This window comes from Parus major, chromosome 1A, assembly GCF_001522545.3.
Source record: "Parus major isolate Abel chromosome 1A, Parus_major1.1, whole genome shotgun sequence".
Classification (NCBI taxonomy): domain Eukaryota; kingdom Metazoa; phylum Chordata; class Aves; order Passeriformes; family Paridae; genus Parus; species Parus major.
The window spans coordinates 51470730-51496923 of record NC_031773.1 but is presented as its reverse complement, the minus strand read 5'-3'; the positions used below and the strand labels follow the sequence as shown (position 1 = coordinate 51496923).

The window sequence follows — 26194 nt, the reverse complement described above, 5'->3', positions numbered from 1 at the left end:
CGGAAGAGGCGGGGGCCGGCGGGTCCCGGCACCCCCGGGGCGGGCAGGGGGCGGGAGCGGCGGCGCCCCCCGGCCGTCGAGGGGCCGCGCCGGGCGCTGGGGCGGGGTCTGCGGGCGCCGGCAGGGCGGGCGGCGGCGGGCGCCACGTCGGCAGCGGGGACGGCCGGAGGAGTAAAGTCTGAGCGCAGCCCGGGCGGGCCGAGCGAGCCGTGAGGTGAGTGAGGGAGTAAAGAAGCGATGAGCGGTCGCTGCCCCCCGGCCCCGCCGCCAGCCGGGCAACCCCCGAGCGCCCTCCCTGCCTCCCCGCGGAGGATGGGGAACTTCGAAGGGAGGAGGCGGGAGAGCACCCGGCGCGCCCCGGCGGAGCCGCCGGCGGGAGAGGCGGGTCAGGGATGCGGAGCCGCCGCCACCTGCCCCCGGCGCGGGCACAGCCCGGCCGCCTTTGTGCTTCCTGCCGCGGCGCCGCGGGGCGGGAGGGCCGGGCCGGGCGTAGCGGCTCCGCCGCGGCCTTGGCTGCCACGTCAGTGCCGCCGCCCTGCGCCGAGATACCGGCGGTGCCCGCGCCGGCCCGGCCGGGGATATGGGCGGGGGTCGCTGCCGGGCCGCCTCCGGAGCTCCGCCGGGCACGCAGGTAGCTGAGAGGGGAGGACGCGGCGGGGACTGCGGGGCTTCGGCCGCCCGAGGGTAAGCGGGGGGCGGCTCCTCGGGTGCGGGACCGAGTGCAAGGTGGGTTCTTCTGCCCTACCGCTGCCATCCTCCCTGGGCCGGATGCCCTTGGAGGAGGCGGTCCCACCCCCAACCTAGGAGGGAGCCGTGCTCGCTTCGGCCTGGCTCCTTGATGGTCTTATTCACCCTCCTGAGTTTCTCCGACCCAGGAGAAGCTTTGTTTTGTGTTTTCTTCTTTTTAAACTTTGCGGTGTTCGAATGTTTGCTGTAGTAACATGCTCTTTGTTTCATCCACGTCTCCAGAGTCCAGCTTAGTGGACTGGGATATGAAGAGTTTTTTTGTGAGCTGTTTGGGACCAGCTTAGCTTTCCCCATTCACCTAGCCTAGGCGTTTATATGGTGTGGCCTGGAAATCAAGGCGAGTTATTTTAGCCGTATGCCTGGTTCTGGTCATTGTATGAACTGCAGAGACAGCTTCTGTGGATGCAATTAAATGCTTCCTTCTGCTCATTTAATTGGGGTGAAAATGACAACTCCGAATGAGTTGAGGTGAAAATGAGTACAGCTGGATGGGTACGTACAAGATTGCTTAATATAGCATGTAAGTGCTGATTTTGTGTGCGCATCAGTTTTAAGACTGCTCAGTAAATATTATCCAGGATATAATGTAAAGCTTTCTGTTAAGCTGTGGTTAAATATTCAGAAAAGATAGTGTTGCCTCCTCAGTTTAGAAATGGACAGCACTACCAAAGTGCAGACTGAAAAGTGGTCCTTGTCCAGCAAGTGACCAGGTCTAAATGTCAGGTAGGAGCCAACAAACAGGTGGTGGATGCTAGGGAAAAGATTAATTCATTAGCTGAGGTGGAAAGGAAGTTCAGAAACTGCTTTATTGCTGGCTGTTAGGCACGGCCAGGTTTTGTCTGTGAGGGTCTTCTGGAAAAGCAGGTCTGAGACTGATCTGGACTCAGGCATTAGGAAAGTATTAAAAGAAGTGGGGAAAACTCTTCTGAAAACTGAGGTAGGAGGAGGCAGAGGATGACAAAACTGGTAAAGTGGAGTTTTCATGGTCTTTCTGAAGCTGTGCCATGCACCTTACTGGAATTAACCATGTACTTCTTAGGAACCAGTTTTGGAGAACTAGAAAAGGGAAATTCTGGTTCATGCCACCTTTGATTTTATGTCTTGTAAATCATTGCATCAGAGAAAACTTGATTGGTGACATCAGGTGTTCTGTAGAGCTTCTTCTGGAGCCTGATCTATTTTTTACTTGACAGTGATGGAGAAATGGTGGATTCTCTATCCATGGTAGATATAATAGTAAAGTCCTGGGCAGAGTTTAGGCGTTTTTTTTGCAGGAGATATTATATTTGTCTTTTGCTTTTAATTGTGGTATGTGTTTGGTTTTTAATACAGATATGTTGCATTACCTTCCCAGCTGTGTTCAGTATCCTGCATACTGTGAGCCTGTTACGTACTTTACTTATGGCAACTTCCTTTGGAGGAAGTTGTAGCCCATCCTGCTGTAGGCTTGGAAGTAAGTTGTAGTTCACACCTGAAAACTTCTGATCAACTTCTTGTGGTCTTTACTTGAAAATCCACCTTTTTTTGTGGCATGCTTGCTTCCAATCCAGTCTTACTTTGTATATAAATCTGAATTTTGAAACTTGGGTTTTAATCTGAAGGCTTATTGAAATATTAGCTATGCTCTTGTTTTTTAGCTACATGCCTGGATTTGTTTTTGTACTTTAGTGCTGTTAGCACTAACATTTCTTGCAGAAGCTCAATCAACTCTCCCATGCAGTAGCAAATTGAAACACACATTTCCATGTTGGCTGTGCTCTGAGGTGTGTGCAAGAACTAAGAGCACTGAGCACAATTGCTTGTGACATGTTACAAGCCCTAATCCAAGGAGTAAGGCAGCAAAGCTGATAGTGAGGGGTTGCTTGTGCAGCTTGAAGCAGTACCCTGAAGAGCAGCCATAGGTGGGATTACCTTTTTTGGCTTCATGCTTATTTCCTTGTTTAATTTGGAGAGTAGAGCACTGTTGCTCTTCCAAAAATTTCTTTCCTAAACTATCATACCTAAAAATATTTTTTTTCCATGTACATGAAATACGTCGAGTTCATTCAGAAATCTGCTGTAGCTGCTGGAAGAGGGGAAGAAGAGCTGTGCATGTGTCAAGGGTTGTTTATTTTCCATCAGCTCTGTAGCCAGGCTTTCTACCTGCATAGCTGGTAGCCAGAAGGAACAAGACGGGGCGATGGATTTGTTTGCAGCTCTGTCAGGTGGAAGTTCCAGCACTGGCTGCTGCTGCAGCCATCTAGAGCAGCATTAAGCTGCCAGCTGAAATTGGCCCCATCCTTGGGTCGCTTCATTGCTGCCCACAAATATCTGAGTAGTGGCATTGAAACAAGCCAGTTTCCACTGGCTGCTGCTTGGGCCAGGTTTGCTGTGCTGAGACAGAAGGGCTTTTTGTCTGTAAAGGCAGAAAGACACCAAGAGCATCCGCTGAAACTTGGGAAGTTACACACGTCTGTAATGGTTAGAGCCCACTTCTCAATTGAAGGCTAAAACTTTACACAAATTACTGTCCAAGAACCGCAGGCTCATTAAGGAGCATTTGTGTCTTAACAAGGATTGTCGTGCTTCATAGCAATCCTCATGGCAGCACATGGAACAAGTAAAATCTTCATTGCCCAGAAGGAGTTGGTGTTTTGGTGACATAAGTCTCTAAAAATGTGGCATCTTAAGGCCGTACCAGGTGTGCTTCTTCCATACTGTGGGGATTTGTATTCCTGATTCCCACTGTACACCCATGGCAGGTATGTGACAGTCACTGTTCCCTAAGATGTCATTAACCTTCTGCCTTTCTCATAGGTGTATGCAGAATACTTCTGTGGAAACAACTAATTAGAAATATTCACAATATATTCAAGAAATATATTTGGTAAGTTTTATTTCAATCAGCTTTGATGTGAATGTAATGTACGTGTAGCTGTGCCGTTACTTCTAGAGCTTCTTTCATTCAGGATCTTATAACACTATTAATGTTACAAGTAGCTCTTGAATTAAAAACCCTCTAATAAACAATTTCTTTTTTGTACAACAATGTAAAACATTTAACCTTTCTATGTATTTCATATTCTGAAAATATGGAAGTATATTTTCTTTAAAATAGGTTGAGTGACTTCTGTCTTTATTTTTATAATTTTTTTTTATGAAGACTACAATTTATTTTTATGTATTGTTAAAAAATATAAGTTATCCCTTATCTCTTGAATGAATAGCATCTTCATAAGCACACAGGAGTCAAAAACACAAGAAGTAGTTTACATTTATCCCTGTTTGAAATCTCTTTTAAGATCTGGATTTGCTTCCATTTCTTGACATGAGAAAAGACAGATGAAGAAGAAAACTTCTGTGTTAGTGATGTAATAGATTTCTGCTTCATGAATGTCCCTATGAGTTTTGCTGCGCCTCGTGGAGATCCTGCTTCATTCCATGTCATCATTTAATGAAGATGTTAAATGAAGCTGGAGGCTTTTCTGCAGTGACACAAGTGAATTTGGCATCACAGGATGAAAATGCAAAAGAAAGATCTCTTTGCTTGCTTTCTTCTTCCCTTTTTCTTTGCTCAGTGTACTTTGAAGAAAATTCTGAGAATGTATGAGAAGAGTTCCAAAGTTCAGGTTTCTGATAAGTATTTGCCTTGTTGCATACGCCTGCAGTACTGGTAATTATTGTGAATAATGATTCAGTGCATAGTGGGGACTTTGAATCTGCAGCTTCGAAGTTTCCAAAGTTTCTTAACCTATAGTGTGTCTGAATGACGTAACACTGCACAAAAGTCTTACACTTGCATCTCTGGGTCACTGCCTTCAGTTTCAGCTGAGTTGTAATCTCTGTTGGCTCTCATGAACTTTGTTTTCTCTTCTTTCTGGGGACACATGTTCAGGGGGAGACTTGAACAGGATCCTCCCTTAGGATACACTGCAGTCTGGTGACCGGGGGCCTCTGGTGCAAAGCAGGACACACAAGCTTAGATCTTAATGGACAAAGGAGGCCTTGAGTGCTTTTACCTCCATGGTCTTATGCAAAATGTAGTGAGTGGTTTCTGTTTTTCTATCTCCAGTTTTTGAAGAAAAAAGTTGTATTCCTGCCCTCTTGTTCTCAAGACTGGATGAAGTAATCTGCCGCCAAGCAATTATTCCAGGCCTTTGACCTGCAGTCAATAGAAATACTCATCTTAAATCTCTGGAAGGGAGCCAGGTTTAAAACATGCTCCTGTGCAAATCCTGTTCACCAGATATGCTGCACCCTGTTCAGTACACAGGATTTTTGCATCACTTTTCAGTCCTTCAGCTCTTCTGACGTATTAAATTGGATACAAGGATGCGTAACGCAAACTGTAATGCAGGTATTTGACAATTTTCTGTAGAAGTCCTTTGCTGCATCTTGGTCTTGATTCTGGGATTCCCTGGAGAGCTTCTACAGAAAAACAAAAGTACCTGAATTGCGCTTCGTGAGATCTTGTGTGCCAGGTTGTGTTTCAGGTCAGGCTGTGAGCCTTTTCTGACAGTGATGTGATTCTGTTTTCGGTTGCGCTGATATCATAGCATAGTGAGTAAAATCTAGTACAGGCTGGTTGGGCACATCTCCTGCATCGTAGAATCATCAAGGCTGGAAGAGATGATCAAGATCATCCAGTCCAACCACACACTTAGCATCCCTGGAGTGCTTCCAGGCACCTGTAGAAGCACCCATCAAACAGTAGTTTTCAACTTTCTGATCTGCTAAACCCCTGAAGCTCCCTTCTGCGTGGAACAAATTCAGTTCCACCAAGAGTGGTGGACTGTGACCAACGTGCCTTAGCTGCTGTTCTCAGGTGTGGTAGTTCTCTGTTGACTTCTGGGGCTTGATAGCAGCAAGTTGCCAGTGCCTGAAGAAAGACCACTGGGATCTGTCTAGTTGCAAGTGAGTGAAGTATTTCTGTTGCAATTGTGTTAAACCAGTGCATGTAAATTATATATATGTGACCTTGAGGTTCTAGGAAAGGTAATGGGAAGGACTGGCCAATCTGAACCACTTTTTATATAGTGCTGTGATTTTATATGTGCTGCTGTTTGGTTTTTTTTTTTATACTCAATATATTTTTATATTCAGTATACTTTTTGACTAGACTAGAAATTCTGCTGTGAAATTCCCCTGTCATTACATTCCTTTGCTCATTTAGCTTTGCAGGAACTGAAACCAAACCTAACAGTCTAAACTAAACTGTAGAGAGTTATGAAAGCAATCCTTACCTCTCTTGTCTGCTGGTCTATCTCTTTCTATTGGACAGGTTCTGTCTTAATTAAATACTGGCATTGCATCTTGTACAGCAGATTCCAGGGGCTTCCTCTGAGCTGTGTCTGCTGTTAATGTTTTTTACCCAATACCTTCTTAACAGCAGAAATACTAAACTTTGTGTGAAGTCTCATGACGGTTTCTAGTGTTCTACCTGTGTCTAAAACTGGTCACTTACTCCAGCTCCCCTCTAACTTGATAATCCCTGGCAGTGTTTTCTCTGTCCTTTTAAGATTAGATAATTTTTCTGAGTCTCTTATGTGGAATTGTTGACAGAAACATTTTGGAAGCTCAAACATGCAGTTTCATCTCGTGTTCTTTTAGGAGTTACATGCTGTCTAGATACAAATAAATTCATGGAGGTAGTTCTTTATAAAAAAATAATTTACCTCTGGCTTTACTCATTTGTCCCCATTAAGTCTGCTTTAAAACTATTTTGATCACTTTTTCATTCCTTTGTTTGAATTAAGACTTGCTAGGTTCTGACTTCTATTTTACTCTTTTTAGGACTTTCCCTAAGGCAGTGGTTAAACTCCTTCCACGTTCCTGGTAATCATCTTCATGACCAAAATGGCCATATGTTAATTAGGAATATAGTTGCTTCATCTTGATACAGATATTTTGATTGAATAATGTCAGGCCTGTCAGTTTCTTCTGTCTAATCTTTTTTACAGTGCTTTATATTATTTCAAGTTGGAAAAAAGCGACAAACCTACATGGAATTTCACATAGTGAGGGTGATAACCTTGTATTTCTTTCAGCTTGTGTCAGGTGAATGCAAAGAAGTCATGTAGTATCTGCACTGGGTCTTTTCTCAGAACCTAATTGTCCTCATTTACTCCCTGTGATTGGTCAGGTTCATTTTTTAAAATTTTCTTAACCATATTTGTGATTAAATAAAATAACAAATTCTGTAATTGATACTTCTAAAAGTTGTCTTTTAGCCCTCATGTTTTAATCTTCCAACTTCTTGTGTTGCTACTCTACAACCTCCTCACAAGGGGAAGAGGAGGAGCAGGCACTGATCTCTTCTCTCTGGTGACCAGTGACAGGACCCAAGGGAATGGCCTAAAGCTGTGTCAGGGGAAGTTTAGGGTGGCTATTAGGAAAAGGCTCCCCCAGAGTGTGGTTGGGTGCTGGAACAGCTCCCCAGGGAAGTGGTCACAGCACCAGCCTGACAGAGTTCAAGAAGCATTTAGACAATGGCCTCAGGTGCATGGTGTAATTCTCGGGGCTGTGCTGTGCAGGGCCAGGAGTTGGACTTGATGATCCTTGTGGTTTCCTCTCAAGTTGGCATATCATATGATACTTTCCTATTTCTTAGCTAGCATGTTTGGATTTCTGGCTTTTGAGTGGCACTTGTTCAGCATTTCTGTCAAATTTGCCATCCTGGCAGTACGTTGTTTTTGCTTTCTTGTTCAGCTCCTTGTATAAAGGTACCTGTGTTTTTTTGAGCTCTGAACTGACAGCCTTAGTGCTGATTGGGCTAACTCTTTATTACTCAATTTAGGCTTGTTTCTCATCCAAAGATCCATGATTTAGTATGTGGGTGCCAGTTTTTATCATGATGTTTTAATTTCATAATAATACTGTGAGGGTTTTAGTTCATTTTCCAGATGAGTCTTCCCACCTGCTTCTGCCTCCGCATTCCTTCTTCTGATCCCAGCCACTGCTTTCTCACCCAGAGCATGTACAGAGAGATTTGGGCATGGCAAGAGAACCAGGAATTATTTTTGTGGTGCTTGTTGACTCTTGGAAGAAATTAAATTGTTTAAAGACTTGTGCAGAGGGAAGGGTACTAAGAACCACTGGCAGAAAGAGAGAAGGATGCTGACTGGTGTAATGTGACTTGTTTTTCCTTTTTCTGACCTTGGTGCTTGCTGAGGAGGGAAAGCAAGATTAGCATGAGGACTCAGGGGAGGAGGCAGGACTTAATATCAGGCATGCTTTGGTGGGGGAGGAAAGCAGGAAGGAAACCTGGACTGGTTATTACTTTCTTCCCCACCAGAGGAAAAATTCTGTAAAGCAGAGCTGCTGGGAGAAAGCTGAGCTTTCTTCTATGCTTTGCCTGTCAGGGACTGCTGCTCTAGAACTGCTCTAGGAAATTGCTTCTGCTGTAAAGAAATCTTCCCTGAAATGTTTCTGTTGGAAGATTGGGTAGAGCTAGAACAATCTAGTTCTGCTGTCATCACTGCAACCTTTATGCAGCTCTGTGACAAGATAAATTGTGTGTTTCTGTTGCAGTTCTTCCATCTTGTTTTCATGGCATTTGTTCAAATTATGCTGCAAGGACTTGTTTTTTTAAACAGTTTTCCAGGTACCTGCAGATCTCACAGGCATGCTGCTGTTGTTTCTCTAGTGGCCACCACCTCTATGATCACTAGGCTTTTCTTTTTCAGTACTTAAACATAAGCTGTTGTATGACAGTAGCTGGTTTTGTTTTCCTACTTGTTGTTGTCTTCCTGATTGATTTTTAGGTTTGAGATGCACTTGGTGTGGTGTGGCAGCTCTCACCAAGCCTACTGATGTGGTGGAGAGCTCCTTTACTGAGTCTAGCTGAAGAATGCAAAAGCACAGTCTGATAATAAAGTAGCAATTTGACAGGACCTGCTAGCTTATCTAATAATGAAAAAGTTCTCTTTGTGAAACTTAAAATACTTGAATTTTGGATTCATGGAGTACATTTATGCTTTGCCAAAAGAGATGTATAGCACATGTGAATTTCTTTTTTTAGGCAATAATGAACCAAATGGACAAAAATCAACAGGAAGTCCCGTCATACCTTCATGATGAACCACCAGAAGGTATGTATTAGTTTTCATGATATGAAGTAAATTAATCAAAAGGTCAGTTCTCTCTTTAAAAAATGGATCTGCAAGCTGAACACTTTTAACTTTCTTTTACATAACAGTAAACAAACTGGAATTACCAACCTGGGATTAGATGGTCCTGGGTTATTGTTCACTTCTGCATTATCCTGATTACAAAAAGGCCACTGAATATAACTGAGTAAACAACTGTACCTATAAATTATCGAGAAGATGGGCAGTTACTGAAGGACTTAATTTACAGATTAGTTTCCAGAGATATGAATTGATTTAATGGGTATTTATTTCTGCTATTCATTATGTGAGACAGAAAGAGCCCAGCTTCATTTTTTGACATGTTGCTGTATTCATAGTGCATGTGACTTTTATACAAGATGTGTTTAAAAAAATACAGAATTTCATTACTGCTTCTGGAGACTGTTTTCCACCGTACAATTAAAAGTGATTCCAACTGTTCACAATCTCATAGTTTCATAAAAACAACCACACACTTGACTTTGTTAATGCAGTGACATCGTGGTCTCCTGAACCAACTGAATATTAAATTTGCTATTAGATCTGCAGAGGAAATGCAGATGAGCAGTTTCTTCCAAGCTGTGGACTAGCAGGATTGAGCAGAGTTGTGTTTGCATAATGTGACTGGAAACATACTAGATCAAAAGCAATTCTTGGCACACAGGTTGTCTGTGTTCTGTCTGCTCTTGCTTTAAAACCAAATGTGTTGGATGTAGAGGTCGGTGAGTCATGATTCCTCTCGGTTCATTGCTCTTCAGTTTATAAAAGCCTTTAAAAGTTCTGTTTGTTGGTCTGTTGTTTTTTTTTTTCACCTCAGCTTTTATATGTTGTATAACTGAACAATTTGCTTCATTTGAACAACAGTATTATCCACTAACTGTAGCAGAAAGCACTGGAGTAGCTCACTCTATTCTTACCAGCTATTAAGCAAGAAACACAAGTAGAAGAAAATGAGAGGAAAGAGAAAAATAGGTTTTCATGGAACAGTAATTCTTCATTTCAATTATACTTGTTATAGTAGTATGGTGTGAGAACAAAAACCTTGCTCTTTTGGTGTTAAGATCCCAGAAGCATTTCTGATAGCAAATGCCTGATTGGAAGCTACACCTTAATGTGTTATCTTCAAGGCTAATTTTTAAGGCTGGGTTTTGCTTGCTTAGTTGTTAGGGGGTTTTTTGCCTTAAAGATTTAATTGTGTTTTATACATGTTAAACATCATGCATAGAAAGTGAACAGTGGTGTGAAAACTAGAACCTATTCTTTATTGAGTAAGGCAATGAAAGAAGTGGGTATTTTTTTATCTTCCTAGAGTATTCACTAGGTTTTCCAGATTCAGAGCATACCAGCAGAATTTGATTATCACTGGTTATTCCAAAGTTTTACTTAAAATCGGGGAGCAGCTAAGACTTATTTTCTTCTGCACATTGTTTTCTTTCAGTATGACAATAACTAGTTTGAATGTGAAGTCTAAATAGATGGAGAAAGTTGGTGTATGAAAGTTAGAGGGAGTAGAATGAAGCACAGCTTATCTTAATGTGAATTCCATCCTTGAAGAGGCTTTTTCCTTTTGGTTCTGTTCCACATGCATGCTTCAAGCCTTACAAGTTTAGTTAAAATATTGTAATACCCTTGGAAAACAACCCCATTTTGAATCTTCTGCCAGGCCTTATATATGATAAGCCTACACCATCACAGAAAGATGGCCAAATGTGGATGGAAGGATACCAGATCAATGCTGGCAAGATCATCTCTCTGAACAGGCTGCCAAAATACTCCTTAAAGGAAAGACTCAATTCCAAAACCAATTTGCAATTTTTTTCCTAAAGATAGAAATAGTTGTAGTTTGTTCAAATCATGCTCAACAAGCTTTAAAGGATGCGTGGAAGAAGCTTTTGTGCTCCTGCTTTTTATGAGTAGTGCTATTCTAATGCTGTATTTTCTGTCTTGCAAGTGGAGCCAACCTTTGCAACCTAAGTTCATTCAAACTCTTTTTTATTCTTGGATTCCTTTCAGTGGGAAGCTGGCTGCAAAATAGCCTGGTAGAGCCAACTCCTGGATAGGGAACTTGTGTCATTTTCTCAGTGCTCCATAAATCACAGAATATTCTGAGTTGGAAAGCACCCACAAGGATCATCAAGCCCAACTCTTAAGTGGAGGGTACACATGGGGATCAGCTCACAACCTTGGTGTTATCAGCACCATGTCTAAGTGACTGAGCCAGTCTCCTTAGATTTAGGCATGATCTGGTATTCTTTGGGAACATACTCCTTAGAGAAAAGGAGACCAGGGATGTGTGTCCTACAACAGAAATCAACTGGCAATAAAACTTCACAGCACTGGGTGTTTGTTAGACCTCATGGACAATGCAAACAGGATGGAAATAGAATGTGCCAGCCATTACCAGAAGTTATTTATACACCATCATGTTCTGTATTTACACCTGTGAAATACAGTAGATGTCAAAGGACTACCTGAAGTAAGGTAAAAAAAAAACCACATAAAGATTACGTTTGTTTGTTTCTCTTATTAAAGTTAGTTATGATGGATCAGTTATTGCTTACATCAGTTCTGATTCTGTGAAATCAGATCTTAAAATTCAGTGGGATGAAACTTCACACCTGTTTTACAGGGGTGAGAGCAAACCTGTTAAGTGAAGTGAAACAGTTTCTGACCAAATTTGTTACAAGCTCTGTTAGTCTCATCACAAGAATCCTCTAGTGGATAATCCAAGACATTGGATTTTATAGCAGACTGCGTGTTTCCTTCTGAGTGTGATGCTTTAAAGTATTTCTGTATGTAAATAGAAATTCTGCTCTCTGTGTGTTTGTGTTGGCAGTGCATTTTTGCTGGAGATGTCCATGTTGAAAGCTGCTGGCCTAGAATGAACCAGCAAGGGTATTACATGGCTTTAAGTAAAAGGCTGTTTATGTTTTCAGTTTCTATTATCTATATCAATTTCTTATATAGGAGACCAGTGTAAGCTGGAAGGACTCGGTATTTTCAACTCCTTTGGGCTTCACTATTCTGTATCCTTATTTTCCCTTCTAGTCAACTTTGTAGGAAATTCTCTCATTTAGGTGGCATCTTTTCCTTGAATTATTCAAGGTATGCACATAGGAACTCTGACCTTTACAGTTTTTTAATGAATTCCGAGTCCTGGCATTATCACAAATGCATTGGCAGTGCATGGAAAATTGCTCACCCTAGTTTTCATCTTGTAGTATATGGGTGCTGGAACATGATTCTTGGAATCTGTGCTCTGGATGCAAGTTGTGGGCAGTGAGGGAGCTGGGGACAGACCTGTTCTGCTAGTTCTCCTAAGGCATGTTGCAGTGGAAAGTCACTGTGTTGGCATGACTGGACAGAGGTCTCCCGTGCATCTACAGCTGGTTTTTCTTTCCTGCTGCCTCCTTGAGTAGTTGTCCTCCAAGCATTTTATTTCTGCTCCTGACTCCCTCACCTCTTTATTTCATGTCTGTTTGTTCCCTAGCTCTGCCCACTGTGGTTCCACTTGCTCTTTTCTTGGTTTCCCTATTGTTTGTTATTTGGAACTAGGTGTTGTATGAGCATCCAAGAAAAGCGACCTGCAAGGTAAGTATAGACTGTGTGCAATGGCTGTTAGGCTAGAAAAGGAAATACTTTTGAGTAATGTTCTTTAGAAAATGCTTAAATTCTGGTGCTGAGATTGATTTTCTTGTTGTTTCTTCCCTTAGGGTCACTCAAAGACCACCCGCAGCAGCAGGCTGGCATGCTTTCTCGTGTGACTGGTGGCCTCTTCAGTGTCACAAAGGGAGCTGTTGGTGCCACGATTGGGGGTGTTGCTTGGATTGGAGGGAAGAGCTTGGAAATTACCAAAACAGCAGTCACATCTGTGCCTTCCGTGGGAGTGGGTCTAGTGAAAGGAAGTGTTTCTGCTGTAGCTGGAGGCGTTACAGCTGTAGGATCTGCTGTTGCAAGTAAAGTGCCTTTAACAGGAAAGAAAAAGGACAAGTCCGACTAAAACCAAAACTGAGACATACTCAATTCTCCAGAATATTGCATCAGTGGCATTAAAATCTGCTAAGATTGGGACCATGAGAAGCCATGTGTCTTAGACACTTTATCTTCTAACGAGTTGTGCAAGTAACTCGATTTCATCTGAAAAGGACAGAAGAAGCTTGGCTAGCACAGCGTATGAGGATTTATTAGAGCCTAGATTGAAGCTTTGTATCTGGTGAAATGTTACACTTGATAACTATAGAAGTGAGTGTATCTGAAGGAATAATACGTATTTGAATAGTTATTTACTGTACATCTGCAGTTTTGGACTAAAATGTGAATGTAGAAACTCGGTAGTCTCTGTGATGCCATTGATACAACAAGATGCCAATTACTGTTCTCAGTGGTTTCCACATCCTCCTGCTAAGGATCCTTCAGCTGTGTAAAAGAACTGTTGGACATACCCAGTCTTGGTTATGAACCTGTATTTGCAGGCAGCCTGTAAACTATCCCTGACTGCATTCTGCCAGTGAAGACTGGAGCACAGACTGGAGGTGTGCAGGAATTGGAAATGAGAATGGGAGATAGAAGTGTAAAAGTTTAACAGCATGGTAGAAAGGCTCAGAAAGAGTGAACTATCTTAATGCCTTACTGGAATAAAATCTTTTTACTAGGTGAAGCTGTGTAAAGAACTGTCCTGACATTTCAGTACAGTTCACAGAATGAGCCTTAGGCTCTTTATAAATCCTTATATCTGAAACTTTGTCAGTTTTTACTGAAAACGTGATTGCTTCATCTCAGGTGTATTTAATAATATGCATCTATCTCCTACAAGTGAGACCTTGCTTCTAATGAACTTCTTATAGATGCTAGAAAAAAATGACAGCCTGTGGAAACTGGGCTGGTGTTTGTGGTCATCTAGCACAGCTGTCTAACTTGCTAGGAATTCTTGTGTAGCTGGAAACCACTGAAGAACTAGCAAAGCTGTTCTCTCAACTCCGTGACACACCAGGTTAGCTTTTCGCTCTGTTTAGGCAAATGCAAGGAAATTTTCACTACATTTCTTGTACTTTCCACTTTGATTTTTGAGTAAAATGCAATACTTGTATTTAAAACAAACCAAAAACAGTAGATGAGGCCTTAAAAAAAAAGAAACATGATTCAAGTAATTTGTATACTGACAGATTCCAAATGTTGACACCTCAGATGGGAATACCTGTACATCCTCTGCAGCATGTGAGGCAAAATGCACTTGTAATGGCACAACGCAAGGTTGCCTTAAAATAGAAACCATTTGTCATCTTTTATTTGTGTACTGATTTTGCAAGTATGTCACCTCTTTAGAAGCCCATGGAAGGCATCTGTTCATGTTGTGTATGTAGTATTTTCTAAAAACTTGTGTTTCTATGGAGAACTTGTACGCTTACCTTTTTCAGTGGCTGTGGTTGTACTAGAAGGTTATATGAGGGGGACTTCTTATAAATGAAAAAAAAACCTGAAACATATCACTTGTCAAACTTAATCCTCTGTTCATGGGTGTTGAAAGTACACCATGTCTCAATTATGGTACTGTAGTCACCCAATCTCCTGAGCCATTGGTACTTCAACAGCAAAAATCCAAGAAATGGTGCCTGCTCCTTCTGTTAGATGCACCAGCTGCTTGGTTCTGATCTGCTGCAAGGGTGTAATGAGGTAAGTTGATGCAACAAATAGAAGACTTTTAACTATTTTTTTTAAAGTCAAAAGCAAATTGCATAGAATATAGTATTGTTAGAGGTACCAGTTAGCTCTAGATGTGAGCTAGCCTGCATATCAGAGGCAATTTTGCTGCAGCATATAATATAGTATAGTTTGCTCCCGTGCAATTTCCAATGTAGCAGTATTCCCCAAGTGCTGCCACTGAACTCTTTTTTTAAAAGAGTCACCTGTTTGGAGCACAGTGATCATCTGTGACAGCCAAACTCTTCCTATTAGTTTTTCTGTAAATGCTGAACTGGTCATATCCATGTTTTTTACTAAATTATTTTATTTTAAACTTTGAAACTTGGAGCAAAACAAGTGTGGTCTGAGATAAGCAATGTTAGGTATGTAAAGAGTTGCCAACACTTCATTATATTTTGTTCTTAACATAACCTGTAGCTATTATTTTGAGTCTTGTAACTGAACATGGCATATGGTTTTAGTTTTCAAAGAGCTTAGCTTTGTCCTATATCCTATGTGTTTTCCATTCACTTATGAAACTTGCTTCATCTTGAAAACTTGTTCCAGTTCTGTCCTGGCACCTGTGAAACATTAAATTGTTGCTGTTTCAGACATTTGAAAGCTTCCTTAGTTTATAAATCTAAGTTTATACCTTAGGTATAAATCTTCCCACAGTACCACATTCCAGAGTGTCTTTTATTTGTGTCTACTTAGTACCAACCAGCTCTTAACAAAAGCTGTAACTTCAGTGTATAAGCTGTGCACAGACACAGCACAAAATGTTTTGTACTACTTTTCTTTTCCCCTGGTCAATGATGCTTAGGAATACCCAGTTTTAAGGTCATAGTGTGCTGAATGCAATACGGAACTGAAATTTTCTGGGGGAGTGAGGTTGTTCTTTTGCCTTGGGATTGTTTTTGTGGTAGCTTTATTTCACTTTCCTTTTCCCAGTCCCTGTTTCGAAAGGGGGAATGTTTATGAAGGCAGCTGGGATGCCTGACTGCTCTCCAGGTAGTGAAAGGCTTACGTACAGGCTGGTCCACAGTCACTGTGAGTAACAGAAGATGAGTACTTCAGCAATACAGTGTTTTGGTGACTGGGAGCTTTCCTGAGGTTTTATTGTAAATGAATCCTGTGAAGAAGAGAGAAACAGTTCCCAGGATAGAGTTATGAATGAAGGATTGACTGACTTCATCTGGTAGTAGAGAATAAGAGCATTTCTGCTCATGCTTTTATTTTGAAAGGGGAAGAGAAATTGAAACATTCAGAATGCAAAATGAGTTTGTGATAACTCAGGCTGAGTTAGTTAAGGAAATACATCCTTTTCCTGTTCTGTTGCCACTGGAAATAATTTAAGTGATGGGAATAAGCTGTTTGAAGAACTTTTTAGAAACAGATACCTGTAGAAATGATAGAATTAAATATTCTGGGAAAATACTGTTCTTATTTTCCTTTCCTCCTAAGCTACCAATCAGGTCTCTGGATCAGTTACAGGTTGTGTTAGTAAGAGCTTTGGAGAGCTGACATGCTCCTTTGTGTCTGAGGGGAAGGAGGCTTTTGAATTCAGATTAATATTGTGGTCTGCTTAATAGCTGAGCAGAGAAGGACAGTCAGAAAGTGACAAAGGCAAGTTCCTGTGAATTTTTAATATGGCCGTCTTCCCAGTTTCCTCTTAAAAAATGATAACGTGCTTTGAATGATTCAGCATAGACACAGCCTGGTACCACAGCCTGATTTTTTTCATGATGGTGATACATCCTCTTCTTGAATTCCTGCCACTGTCACACGTGCTCCTGTTAGGAGTGGTATTTGCCCCCAGAAACGCCTGTCACGTCTGCACTTGCCTGCAGAGTGCTCAGTGTAAGACCTTCAGCTGCTGAGATCTTGAGACTGCTCCTACCAGGTGTTCCCAGCCCTTTCCCAGTGCACAGCAGATAATGTGGCAGTCTTTATAAAATCATCATTCTTGCAGCCCACCCTCTGGACCAGTAATTCAATACCAGCTTTCCTCAGTAATTACAAACCACATTTTAAGAAACGGAGGCCTGGACTTGCTGCCAAAATGTGTGTTGAAGAATGCCTGGAGTGAGGGTGGTGCGTAGCTGGTTTTTATTCTGTTGTCAAGAGGGAGTATGTGTGGAATAGCTACTTTAAAAAGTCTGAGAAGTAAAGTCACTGATGATCCTAATTCTGTTGAAATGATTGTCAGTGATGCTGCTATTTTATATTATCATTCACAGTCCATAAATGAGAAGAAATCAAATCCCTTGAGAACTTAAACACTGTCTGATAGTTACTATTTTGAAAGCCAGCACTTGTTGCCAATTGTCATATGGTGTTATCTGAGAAGCAGTACCACCCATATATTTAGAAACTGTTGCAGCTGTTTGCAAATCTGGTACTCATGTTTAATCACCAGTGGTTTACAGACTAGAGTTTTGATGCACCTCATAGAAAAGCATGACATTTTCTTTTCTCCTACAATCATTTGAGACTTGAGTCTCCCTTACCTTTCCTGTCCCCAAACCTTGCTAGAAGAGATTAAGGACTATACAGTAGCAAGAAATATATTTCCTCCTGTTCCAGACCTTTTGAGAAATAAGTCAATTTTGTAATCTCAGAAATGTAAAGGTTGTTATCTTGTAGCTTCTTTGCATTATGGTTTGTACACAAACATACTAGAGTCTCACTGTAGCAGTCAATGAATAGAAAAACATGTCCCACCCCTGTGCTTAGGACAGGGCTTTCCTGTCCAAGAAATCAATTGCTGCAGGTCAGGATCCAGGAGCTAAAGCTACTTCAGCAATAAGGAAAAGAAGTCCAAGAGCATTTCCTGAAAACAGTGAACCAGCAGATTGATGAACACGACTGGAAAAATAATAGTCCTCCTTTTGTCTTCCTCAGATAAAAATTGTGCTAATCAGTACCACGGGCTGTGGTGTTGTGCAGTGACAGAGCTGAAAATCTAAGGCAGTTAATGCCCCATCAGGTAAGAAAATGTCACATCTGAGGTACTCTTAGGAAAAGGCAACCTTTATCATAACTGTAACTTCTATGATATTATTTGAAAGCATTAGAATACAATTGTACACTGAAGTTGTGCCTAAGACCCCCTCCTGCACAAAGTACATTGTAAGACTACTGTCTTGATTAAGATTGCTCTTCTTCCATCTCTTCTTGAAGAACCAACTTCCGTTTTAATTTGCTTTTGCATAACTTGAAGTACAGCATTCAAATTAATCTTCAATGTGTAGAGGAGCAACAGGATTAAAAATTGGTCTCTCCTTCTTTGATTGTATCTTACCATAAGTGACTTCAAAATCTTTTTTAGTACCATTCAAGCTTTCTAGATTTCCACTCTTTATATCATATCCTAATGCAGAGAGCTTTTTAATTCGGTACTGAACGATTTGTGTTGTCAACTCCAGCACCATTGGTGTCTCTCTAATCTGTGCTATAGAAATTCCTTCCTTCTGTAGTCCTTCAAGTCTTTCTTCCAAAACTGGAACAGAATAGTAGAGAAGGGCTGGGCATTTCAGCACTAGTTGTTTTAGTTCTTGATCACTGCACTTGAAGGTGTTTTTGGAGAAAAGCATACTCTTCTGCATAGTGGTAGAATTAAGTTGAAAAATGAAGCCTTTAAGTTTGGATAGCAGCTGTAGGACTTCCTGGTCAGTGAAATCATTCTTTTGGAGAAATTCCAAGTTCTCCTGGATTGTGGTGGAAGTATTTAATAAAATAAATGGATTTTGGCTCAATAGCTTCAGTATCCATATCTTCATATTTGCTTCAGAACCCCCTAAATTTAAATAATTTCTTTGTAATGTCTCTATCACAGCTTTGTTTTTCTCAACAGGGTTATAGAAAATATTTGGTGCACTTGTCAAGAACCTGGTGATTATATTATTCTTAAGTCCCAGCTCTTGAAAAAATAGTATGTTTGCCTTCTGGTTCTGCTGATACTCAGTAGTAAAAAAAGACTCTGGAAATTGCTCTATTAATTTAATCAGCTGTTTTTCATTCTGGCATACTAATTGCCATAAAGCTCTTTGAGAGTTTATCTCTGCTGGGGTGTGAAGAATTGCCTCTGGGCAGCGTTCTATAATGTTGGCTACAGTGGTCTCATCTGCTCCCATTTCCTGTAAGATATCAGCAATTTCTTTAACATAGGCCACATCCTGGAGAAGGACCCATTCCTTCAGTCTGCGTATTTTCGATATGTCAACTGACAAACTGTAGAGATTCTCAAGGGTTTTTTTATTTTCCTCTTTTGACTTGGTATCACTTGTGTAACTGGAATGTATTAGGAAGCTTTTGTTTGTTATGTCAGGCCATACTGAAGAAAGCTTCGGTCCTGGGTTACGGCTCTGAGATCTTGTCAACAGAAGAGTGAACGTGTCTTTTGCACCGTGAGCGACTCCTCTCAACATCATGGAAGTCAGTCCTGTGGAGACACAACAACTGTAAGAAAGCACATTTAAGGAAGGAGTTAATGGTCAAGATCATCGATGTTTAGACAGAACTGGCATAAGAAATTACTCTCCAGAGTGGTTTTAGTTACTAGTGCAAAATCCAGCTTTCACATGAAAGCAGGGGGAAAGACTGTTTTTGAAAGGTTAGTGTTCTGATGGATACATTACTGGAAGAGTTACATGGATGCAACAGACTTGATTGATATTGTCCATATCAATGCCTGCAGTCATACAAGCTCCAAACTGTCAGCCGTTTCTTGTAGCTAATATTGTTACTGCATTTTAGATCACTCACACTGTATGAGGAAAATGATTCATGCAACTTCATTTGACAGCAATCCCACTAAATTAACAAAAAATGGCAGCTTAAATCTCTTAGTTCTTATGAATGTATTTGCTTTAACTTCTCAAGCATTATTTGGAGCGTGAGTTGTTCTTTCATGTGTCAGAGGCCCACCACGCAGTGCTGCATCAGCAGCAGTTTGTAGCATAATTTCATTTTGAAATCATTCGTTATATAATTAAGGGAAAAAAAAAGTCACATGAACCTTTATGTAAGTGTTTTTCACCAGCTGAGTGTGTTAACTGAGTTTGAATAAGCACCGTGGTATTTTGGGGGAGGAAGCAAGTACACAGTAACATTTGTAGGCCTTCACCTCACCTACCTCTTCCAGCACCTAGTTTGCTACAGCTGCTCCCTGCACGGATGCCTTATTTCTGCCTCCAAGTCTCTTCTGTAGCCAGAGTCCTTGTGGAATAGGTGTGTGGCTGTGCTGGAGTCCACAGGGCCAACCCCACACCTCACCTTTGCCCAAACTCACTGCCCAGTTATCACCAACAGTACATGCACTGTCACTTGCTCTGCAGGGGCAAAGGAGCTGCAGCAATCAAAGAAAGATATCATCAAGTGTATCTTTAACTTCCTGGGGGGTGTTTTCATAACGACCCTTTGGAAGTACTGACTGTGAGAGGGAGAACTGCTGATCTCTGCAATACTCCTGCAAATTGCTGCTGCTGGTAACATGCTTAAAACTGCTCAAACTGAAAGTGAGAACATTTGAACAGTTGCTTTCACCTCTCCCTAAGTATAGCATGCTTCAAAAAATACCTACCTGAGCACTGCTAAATTACTTTCGGTTGTTTTTTTGTTTGTTTGTTTTGGTGTTGTTTGGTTTTTGGTTTTGTTTTTTGGGGGTTTTTTTAGGAGAGAAAATACTGTTATGATCACGCAGTCTAATCTCCTGTCCAACAGACCTCAATATCTGTCACAGAGCTGCACAAGAGCCCTAGAATTTTCCTTAGAGCCCATCTTCTAAGAAAATAATGTGGTTTATTTATTAGTGGTAGGTTCTCTTTCTAGTTGTCAGGTATAGTTAAATATTTTATAGATGTAAATCCTTCATCTCAAGAAAGTGTACCTTTGCTTTTTTTCTGCTTCTGAGGTGGACTACTGTTATGTTACTACATCATAAACTAACAGAATATGACATAATTTCCTATATGCACACTTATGTTATTAACAGAAGCTGTTTATTGATAACTTGTTCTCTAGTATTATTTCACACCTCTAAGGCAAAACCAATTGCCTAATGTGCTGGTTGTGTCAGAACCCCAAGGCTGATGTTTTGTCTTCCTACATCTTGTGACTTAAGAAATGCTGTCCCAAGCAGCACAACAGAACAAGTGATTTTTCCCAGTAACCCTGGAAGTACTGGAAGTGTAGGTAAGTCACAGATGTTTTGTGTGCTGACCTTTCCATGTCCTGAAAAACTGGCTGCAAACTAAATCTCTCCTCCACAGGACTGACACAACTGCCTGTGTCTGAGCACTCTGAGTAGTTCTACTGAGTTTAGTGGGTCCAGTCAGAATAACCAAATCTCTGATGGATCAGGGTTTTCTTCTTCAATGTTTCAACTTAGCTAGAAGTGGCCAGCAAAGTAAAGTGGTGTTAAAATTGTTTGGGATGTCAAATAATATTTCCAAGGTACAAACTGGAAAAATAACCATGACTAACTTTAATGCATAATCCTGCTGTTAAACAAAATTCCTCTGAGAGTAATGCAGTCCCTTAAAATACTGTAATTTTTACTATTATAGAACCTTTTAAAAATTCTGATATAGTAAATTGTGCTTTTCTAAAATCTGACATAGAAATGGTTGTTACATTAATTTAAAATAAGCTTTACATTTTCTAAAAATGTCTGGCATCATAGTCAATTTGTCCCTTTTGTTTGTGAGGATCATCAGAACCACAGAATACTGTAAAAGAAAGGAAAACTTTATTTGCCAAAACTCATTTGACTGGGGTACTCAGGAGCCCTTGTAAAAAAGCCCGATGCAAACTACAAGATGCAAAATAACATGAATGGATTTGAATGTCTTGGTGTTCTGTAGAAACCAAGAAGATCTGAGTATTGATTTGATGTATTTCCAAGTCCATAGATGACAGTATCACATTTCCAGGGTATGTAACTGCTTTCAAGAATTCAGAGTTCTCTTAAAGCTCTTGTTGGATCTAATGCATGTTCTAATGCGTAGGACTCTACTGTAACTTTTTACATGCTTAGATTGCTGTGGGGATTGTAAAGCAATTGAGAGATTAAGAAGAAAAACTGAGCCAGCTCAGATAAGATGCTTGCTGTCACTGCCAGCAGCACCCTCTCACCACCAAGTGTTAGAACAGCAATAAGGAAGTGAGCTAATGTTGAAGTTGCCTGTGATCCTGCTTGCTAGCACACTTGCAGAGACATGCACATACGAAGTAAAGGGGTGCTGTAAGTTTCATTATTTAATGAGACTTCTATGTAAATCTTCTATAGGAAATAGATACAAGGATCAACTGGTTGATTTATCACCCATGTCAATCTCTGTGTGTTTTGAGACTCAAGTATCACTTTTTTAAAATTAGCAAACCCAAACTTTTACTCATGCTAGATTGTTCACAAAATCCTTCAGTAAAGATGGCAACAGTATGGCTGCTGACCACTACCATTCTCATTATAGGAAACTTAGCAGGCTGTAAAAAATTAAATTAAACTCCTGAATGCCTAGATTGGACTTTGAACCAAGAAGAGTAGGTATCTACCTAGAAGATAGCAGTGTAGACAGGGTTTGAATGGTTTGTGAAGGAATCTGGGCTGGTCGGAGGTTGCAGTTTTGTAGATTAATGCACAGTAAATGTTTGCACTTCTGCACTTACAAAATAATTAATCCCTGCTTTGCATTAGTGGTGGAAATGAAGTAAATGATTATAAAATATATGCCAGACCAACAGAAAGCTTTCTAGAAAATAATATGGAGGATCCTAGGATAATCCAAGTTTGAAGGGACCTCAAGAGTTCAAAGCAGGGTCTGCAGGATCCAGACTGCTTTGTCCAGTCAGGTCTTTGAAACCTTCATGGATGGAGCCCAGCCGGCCTCTGTGGGTTACCTGTTCTACTGCTCAACTATCCTCATGGGAAAAAAGCTTTTTCTTACATCCAGGAAAGGAGAGAGATTTGAAAAGTGCTTAAGGACGCACTGCACTATTTAAACCACTGGTTATTAAGCGGCGGTGCTTTCAGCACAGACAAAACAAGGGTCTCCATCATCACAGCCTTCTCCCACAGCTCGGCCCGTCCCTTTCCCACCCTTTGGACTCCGCTTGGGGGCGGAGAGGCGGGAGGCGGCTGTTCTGCTGCAGCCAGCCCGAGAGCCGGAGGCCCATCCCGCCCCGAGTGCCGCTCCTGCCGCAGTCACCGGCGGCCGGGCCCCGCACCCGGGGGTCCCTCCCCTGCCGCGCATCCCTCGGAGCCGCCCTCGCCATCCTCAGCGCCGCGCCGGCCCCTCTGCCCCGCGCCCCGCTGCCGGCCCCGCCGGAGAGCGGCCGAGCCCCGGCCCGCCGCCCCCGGCCGCGCTCACCGGCCTCGCCGCCGCCGCCGGGCCGCTCCACCGCCGCCGCGCGGGGGGCGCAGGCACGTACCATGTGCCGGGAACGGGGGGGCGCGGCTGAGCCGCAGGGACGTGGCCGGCCCGCAGCGGGAGCCGGCCCGGGCTCGCCCGCTGCGGAACTGCCCGGGCCAGCGCTTGCGGAGCAGGCCTGGCCGGCACTCGGAAAAGTGAAAGGCCGGTGGATTAAAACAGCTTGCAGAGAGAATTAGCGGGCTAACTAGACAAAAAAAAAAAATTAAAAAAAAAAAAAATAGAAATTTCTAAGTAATATAATAGCAGTGAATGGAGCGTTTAAAAGTCAGACTACTTGAGTGCCTGTGCTCTGACGGGAAGCAGATGATCCTTTGGATTCAGTAACACCGACATCGTGATGGGAGGCTTGCCTTACACCAGTGTATTTTCTTCATATATCACTGCCTTATTACACAATTACATATAGTCATTTGGCTTATATTGCTTTGCTGGTGGCTTTTCAGAAGTTCACTGAGCTGTGATGGTGAGAGTTGTCTTCCTCTATCTTAATTTTTTTTGCCATATCTACTTACATTTCTTATCTAGAGTAACAAATCAGCAGTCACATAAATGCTTTCTAGACTAGAAATATTTCACTAGAGGTGTTTGGATTTTTAAACTAACTCCAAGTCTGCACAATCACATCTTTCAGAGAGTGAAAACCACTGCTGTTGTCTATGTGAACCTTTCTTTTGTAAGGTTGTAGCTACATGTTCAGTAGTCTGTACTGGATCTGTAAAAAAGAGCTAATGAAGAAGAGAAATGCTATAGAAAGAAACTTTGCTCTAGGAGCAGGGTTCAAGCTTGATCTCCTGAATAACAGCTGTTCCAAGAGCAGTTAATGAAGTCTGTGAGTATAATGCAAACAATGATGTCAAAAATATGCATCTAAAAAAATAGCTTCTAATTTGTAAGAGAAGATGTACCGTATACTTCCTTCTTTGTTTTTTTCATTTCATGCCTCTGTGTTAGCTTTTTTCCCTTCTGTCTTCTCCCCACTCTCTTCATTTTTGCATTTGCAGTCTGGGATAAATTTACAATATTGTTCAAAAAAAGTTATTCACAAGAGAACAGTGTAGAGAGGTTTACTTGTATGAGTTCTTTGATTAACTGTCATTCTATTTTCTATTTCAACTAAGTTGGAGTGGCTCTTCCCTTGAGATCTGACATTTTAATTAATATAGTCTGCATCTATTATATATTAATATATCCTAATACAATATTAATTATACATTAATATGTTCTTTCTCTCACTTCTGTGTCAAGAACAAACTGTCTCGCATAGAAGGCATGGCCAGATAGAGACAAATAGTGTTTTGACATAATGATATGCTAATGATATACTGTAATTGTTATTTAGCCTGTAGCAACAAAACAGCCTAGACACTCATGCTTTTCATGGCTGCAATTTGTTTATGAAACCACAAGGTCTAGTGAGGAAGGGCTGTTTCAACCTCAGTATTCCCAAGAAGACTGGTTGATGCTGGACTTTATTCAGGGCTATCTTCAGTGTGGCAGCCTTGTGGAGAGCTAGCAGGACACAAAATGAATATGAAAAAGCAGTTTAAATGTTTGAAATAAAAGCTGTGTTGTGAAGTGACTTTCCTTGAAAATAAGGAATTTACTTCTTTAGTGTGTTCAAAAATTATAGAATTCAAATGAGCTTGATGGACAGTGGTTAATAACTACTGAACTCCCTTTTTTTATTTGAAAATTATTTATCAAATATTTGGTATATAATAATAAAAATAATAATAATAAAAAAACAACCAGGCAAATAAGAATGTACTTTGTATTAACTGAGAAAGCAATGTTTGATTTTACAATGACCCCACTACTCTGGCTCTGAGTTGCAGCAAGGGTATAAGATGGAATCCTGTATGTTCTTCTTGGATCAGAATGATGAGCTGTGCCATATGATTTTCTACATACAACAAAGTGATAACTTAAAAATTCATCATAATTTATGCTATTGTTAAAGTCAGCACTCAAAAACTGTTCAGTCTCCACTTACTACCTTTTAAAACTAAATTTTGTATAAGACCAAGCTCCTTCAAACCAAGAAGGGGATTCTAATCGTGGCTGGGGCTTTTGCATACCTTGATCATCAGGTATGGCCTGATGGTGGTGATACTTCTCCCAGGTAAGCTGTGACAGGATGAGAGGACAGAGCCTCAAGCTGCACAAGGGGAGGTTCAGGTTGGAGAGCATGAGGAAGTTTTTCACGGACAGGGTTTTTAAGCATTGGAATGAGCTGTCCAGGGAGGTGATGAAGCCACCATCTGTGGAGGTGTTCAATAAACAAGGGGAAGTGGCATTCAGTGCCATGGCCAAGCTGAGATGGTGGTGGACAGTAAAAAGTTGGCCTCAGAGGTCTTTTCCAACCTAAATGATTCTGTGATTCTATTACTACGTTTATTATGTCATTTGAAGTGAGGAAAGAAGAGCATGAAGGGAAAAAATCTATGATGCCTGTGTCTCTTCTTGCTGACTTCTGCTTTCTGTGCATCTTAGCAGAAAAAATATTTTAGGAGAAAGAAAAATGACAGTTCTTGAAGTACTGTCTGGAATTCTCCAAGTTAAGAAAGGTCCTTACTGCTGATTTGGATCCTCTGCCTTTTTACTTGTCCTGTACTCCCTTTTATCTCTCTAATAAGACCACTTTTGCTGTTGCTACCCACTTGTCCGTGAACACTCTGGAAGCTGTAGATTTGAGCTGAAATCCACAGGTGGAGGTTTATTTTCAGACCTGCAACTAGAGCTGCCCTGTTAAGGCTCCAGAGGGTTGTGCTGAATCCTGGCAGTGCGATGCCCCCGTCGGCCTCCGGTGCAGCCAAGGAGCAGGTCCAGGGAAACCCGCTGTGCGGGCAGCACACAGGCGGCGGTTTCAGCTCTGTAATTAACAGGCGTGAGAAATTCACCTTTTAGTAATGACTTTACTAACGCTGCGAGAGGGACCATTTTAACTCGTTCTGCTGCTTGACAGCCTCTTTGGGTGCGGCAGCGCCGCACGGCCGAGCGGCTCTCTCTTGCCCGGGGGTTCCTTTTGACCAACACGTCCCGACGGCACCGAGCCCTCGGCCCGCGTCACAGAATCGTCAGGGCTGGAAGGGAGCTCCGCTGGTCCAGGAGACGCTCCCTACGCACACGCTTACATAACCCCCGCCCGCTTCCCGCGGGATGGGGCCGGCGGCCACGGCCCGGGGAGCGGCCGGGTGACGGGAGCGGCGCGGGCGCGCGCAGGGC

The 26194-nt window shown here is 41.8% G+C and overlaps 2 protein-coding genes across 9 annotated transcripts; one reads left to right on the top strand and one right to left on the bottom strand.

Moving 5' to 3' along the window:
• Window positions 1-117: 117 nt before the first annotated feature.
• TMEM263 (transmembrane protein 263) lies at window positions 118-15209 on the top strand. 6 transcript variants are annotated; one of them, XM_015628753.3, is made up of 4 exons: window positions 118-214; window positions 3544-3613; window positions 8747-8816; window positions 12569-15209. In XM_015628753.3, the coding sequence occupies exons 3-4, from the start codon at window positions 8753-8755 to the stop codon at window positions 12853-12855; spliced, it is 351 nt and encodes a 116-aa protein (XP_015484239.1). In that variant the 5' UTR covers window positions 118-214; window positions 3544-3613; window positions 8747-8752; the 3' UTR covers window positions 12856-15209. The 6 variants fall into 6 exon arrangements, with proteins under 6 accessions (XP_015484239.1, XP_015484244.1, XP_015484243.1 ...); XM_015628757.3 differs by lacking the exon at window positions 118-214 and adding an exon at window positions 544-631; XM_015628754.3 differs by lacking the exon at window positions 118-214 and adding an exon at window positions 590-684.
• A 521-nt stretch (window positions 15210-15730) lies between these two features.
• On the bottom strand, window positions 15731-26176 carry MTERF2 (mitochondrial transcription termination factor 2). 3 transcript variants are annotated; one of them, XM_015628749.2, is made up of 2 exons: window positions 25048-26176; window positions 15731-18978 (listed from the first exon to the last, which is right to left on the bottom strand). In XM_015628749.2, the coding sequence occupies exons 1-2, from the start codon at window positions 25274-25276 to the stop codon at window positions 17771-17773; spliced, it is 1437 nt and encodes a 478-aa protein (XP_015484235.1). In that variant the 5' UTR covers window positions 25277-26176; the 3' UTR covers window positions 15731-17770. The 3 variants fall into 3 exon arrangements, with proteins under 3 accessions (XP_015484235.1, XP_015484236.2, XP_015484237.1); XM_015628750.3 differs by lacking the exon at window positions 25048-26176 and adding an exon at window positions 22907-23481; XM_015628751.3 differs by lacking the exon at window positions 25048-26176 and adding an exon at window positions 19672-19758.
• Between the last annotated feature and the right edge of the window lie 18 nt (window positions 26177-26194).

Coding starts and splice junctions, on each gene's coding strand:
- MTERF2 (XM_015628749.2), bottom strand. CDS start 25,276: ATGGCACTGAATGCCACTTCCCCTTGTTTATTGAACACCTCCACAGAT. Junction 18,979..25,047: donor GGCCATACCTGATGATCAAG/GTATGCAAAAGC, acceptor GTGTCTCCACAG/GACTGACTTCCATGATGTTG.
- TMEM263 (XM_015628752.3), top strand. Junction 8,817..12,568: donor TCATGATGAACCACCAGAAG/GTATGTATTAGT, acceptor TTCTTCCCTTAG/GGTCACTCAAAGACCACCCG.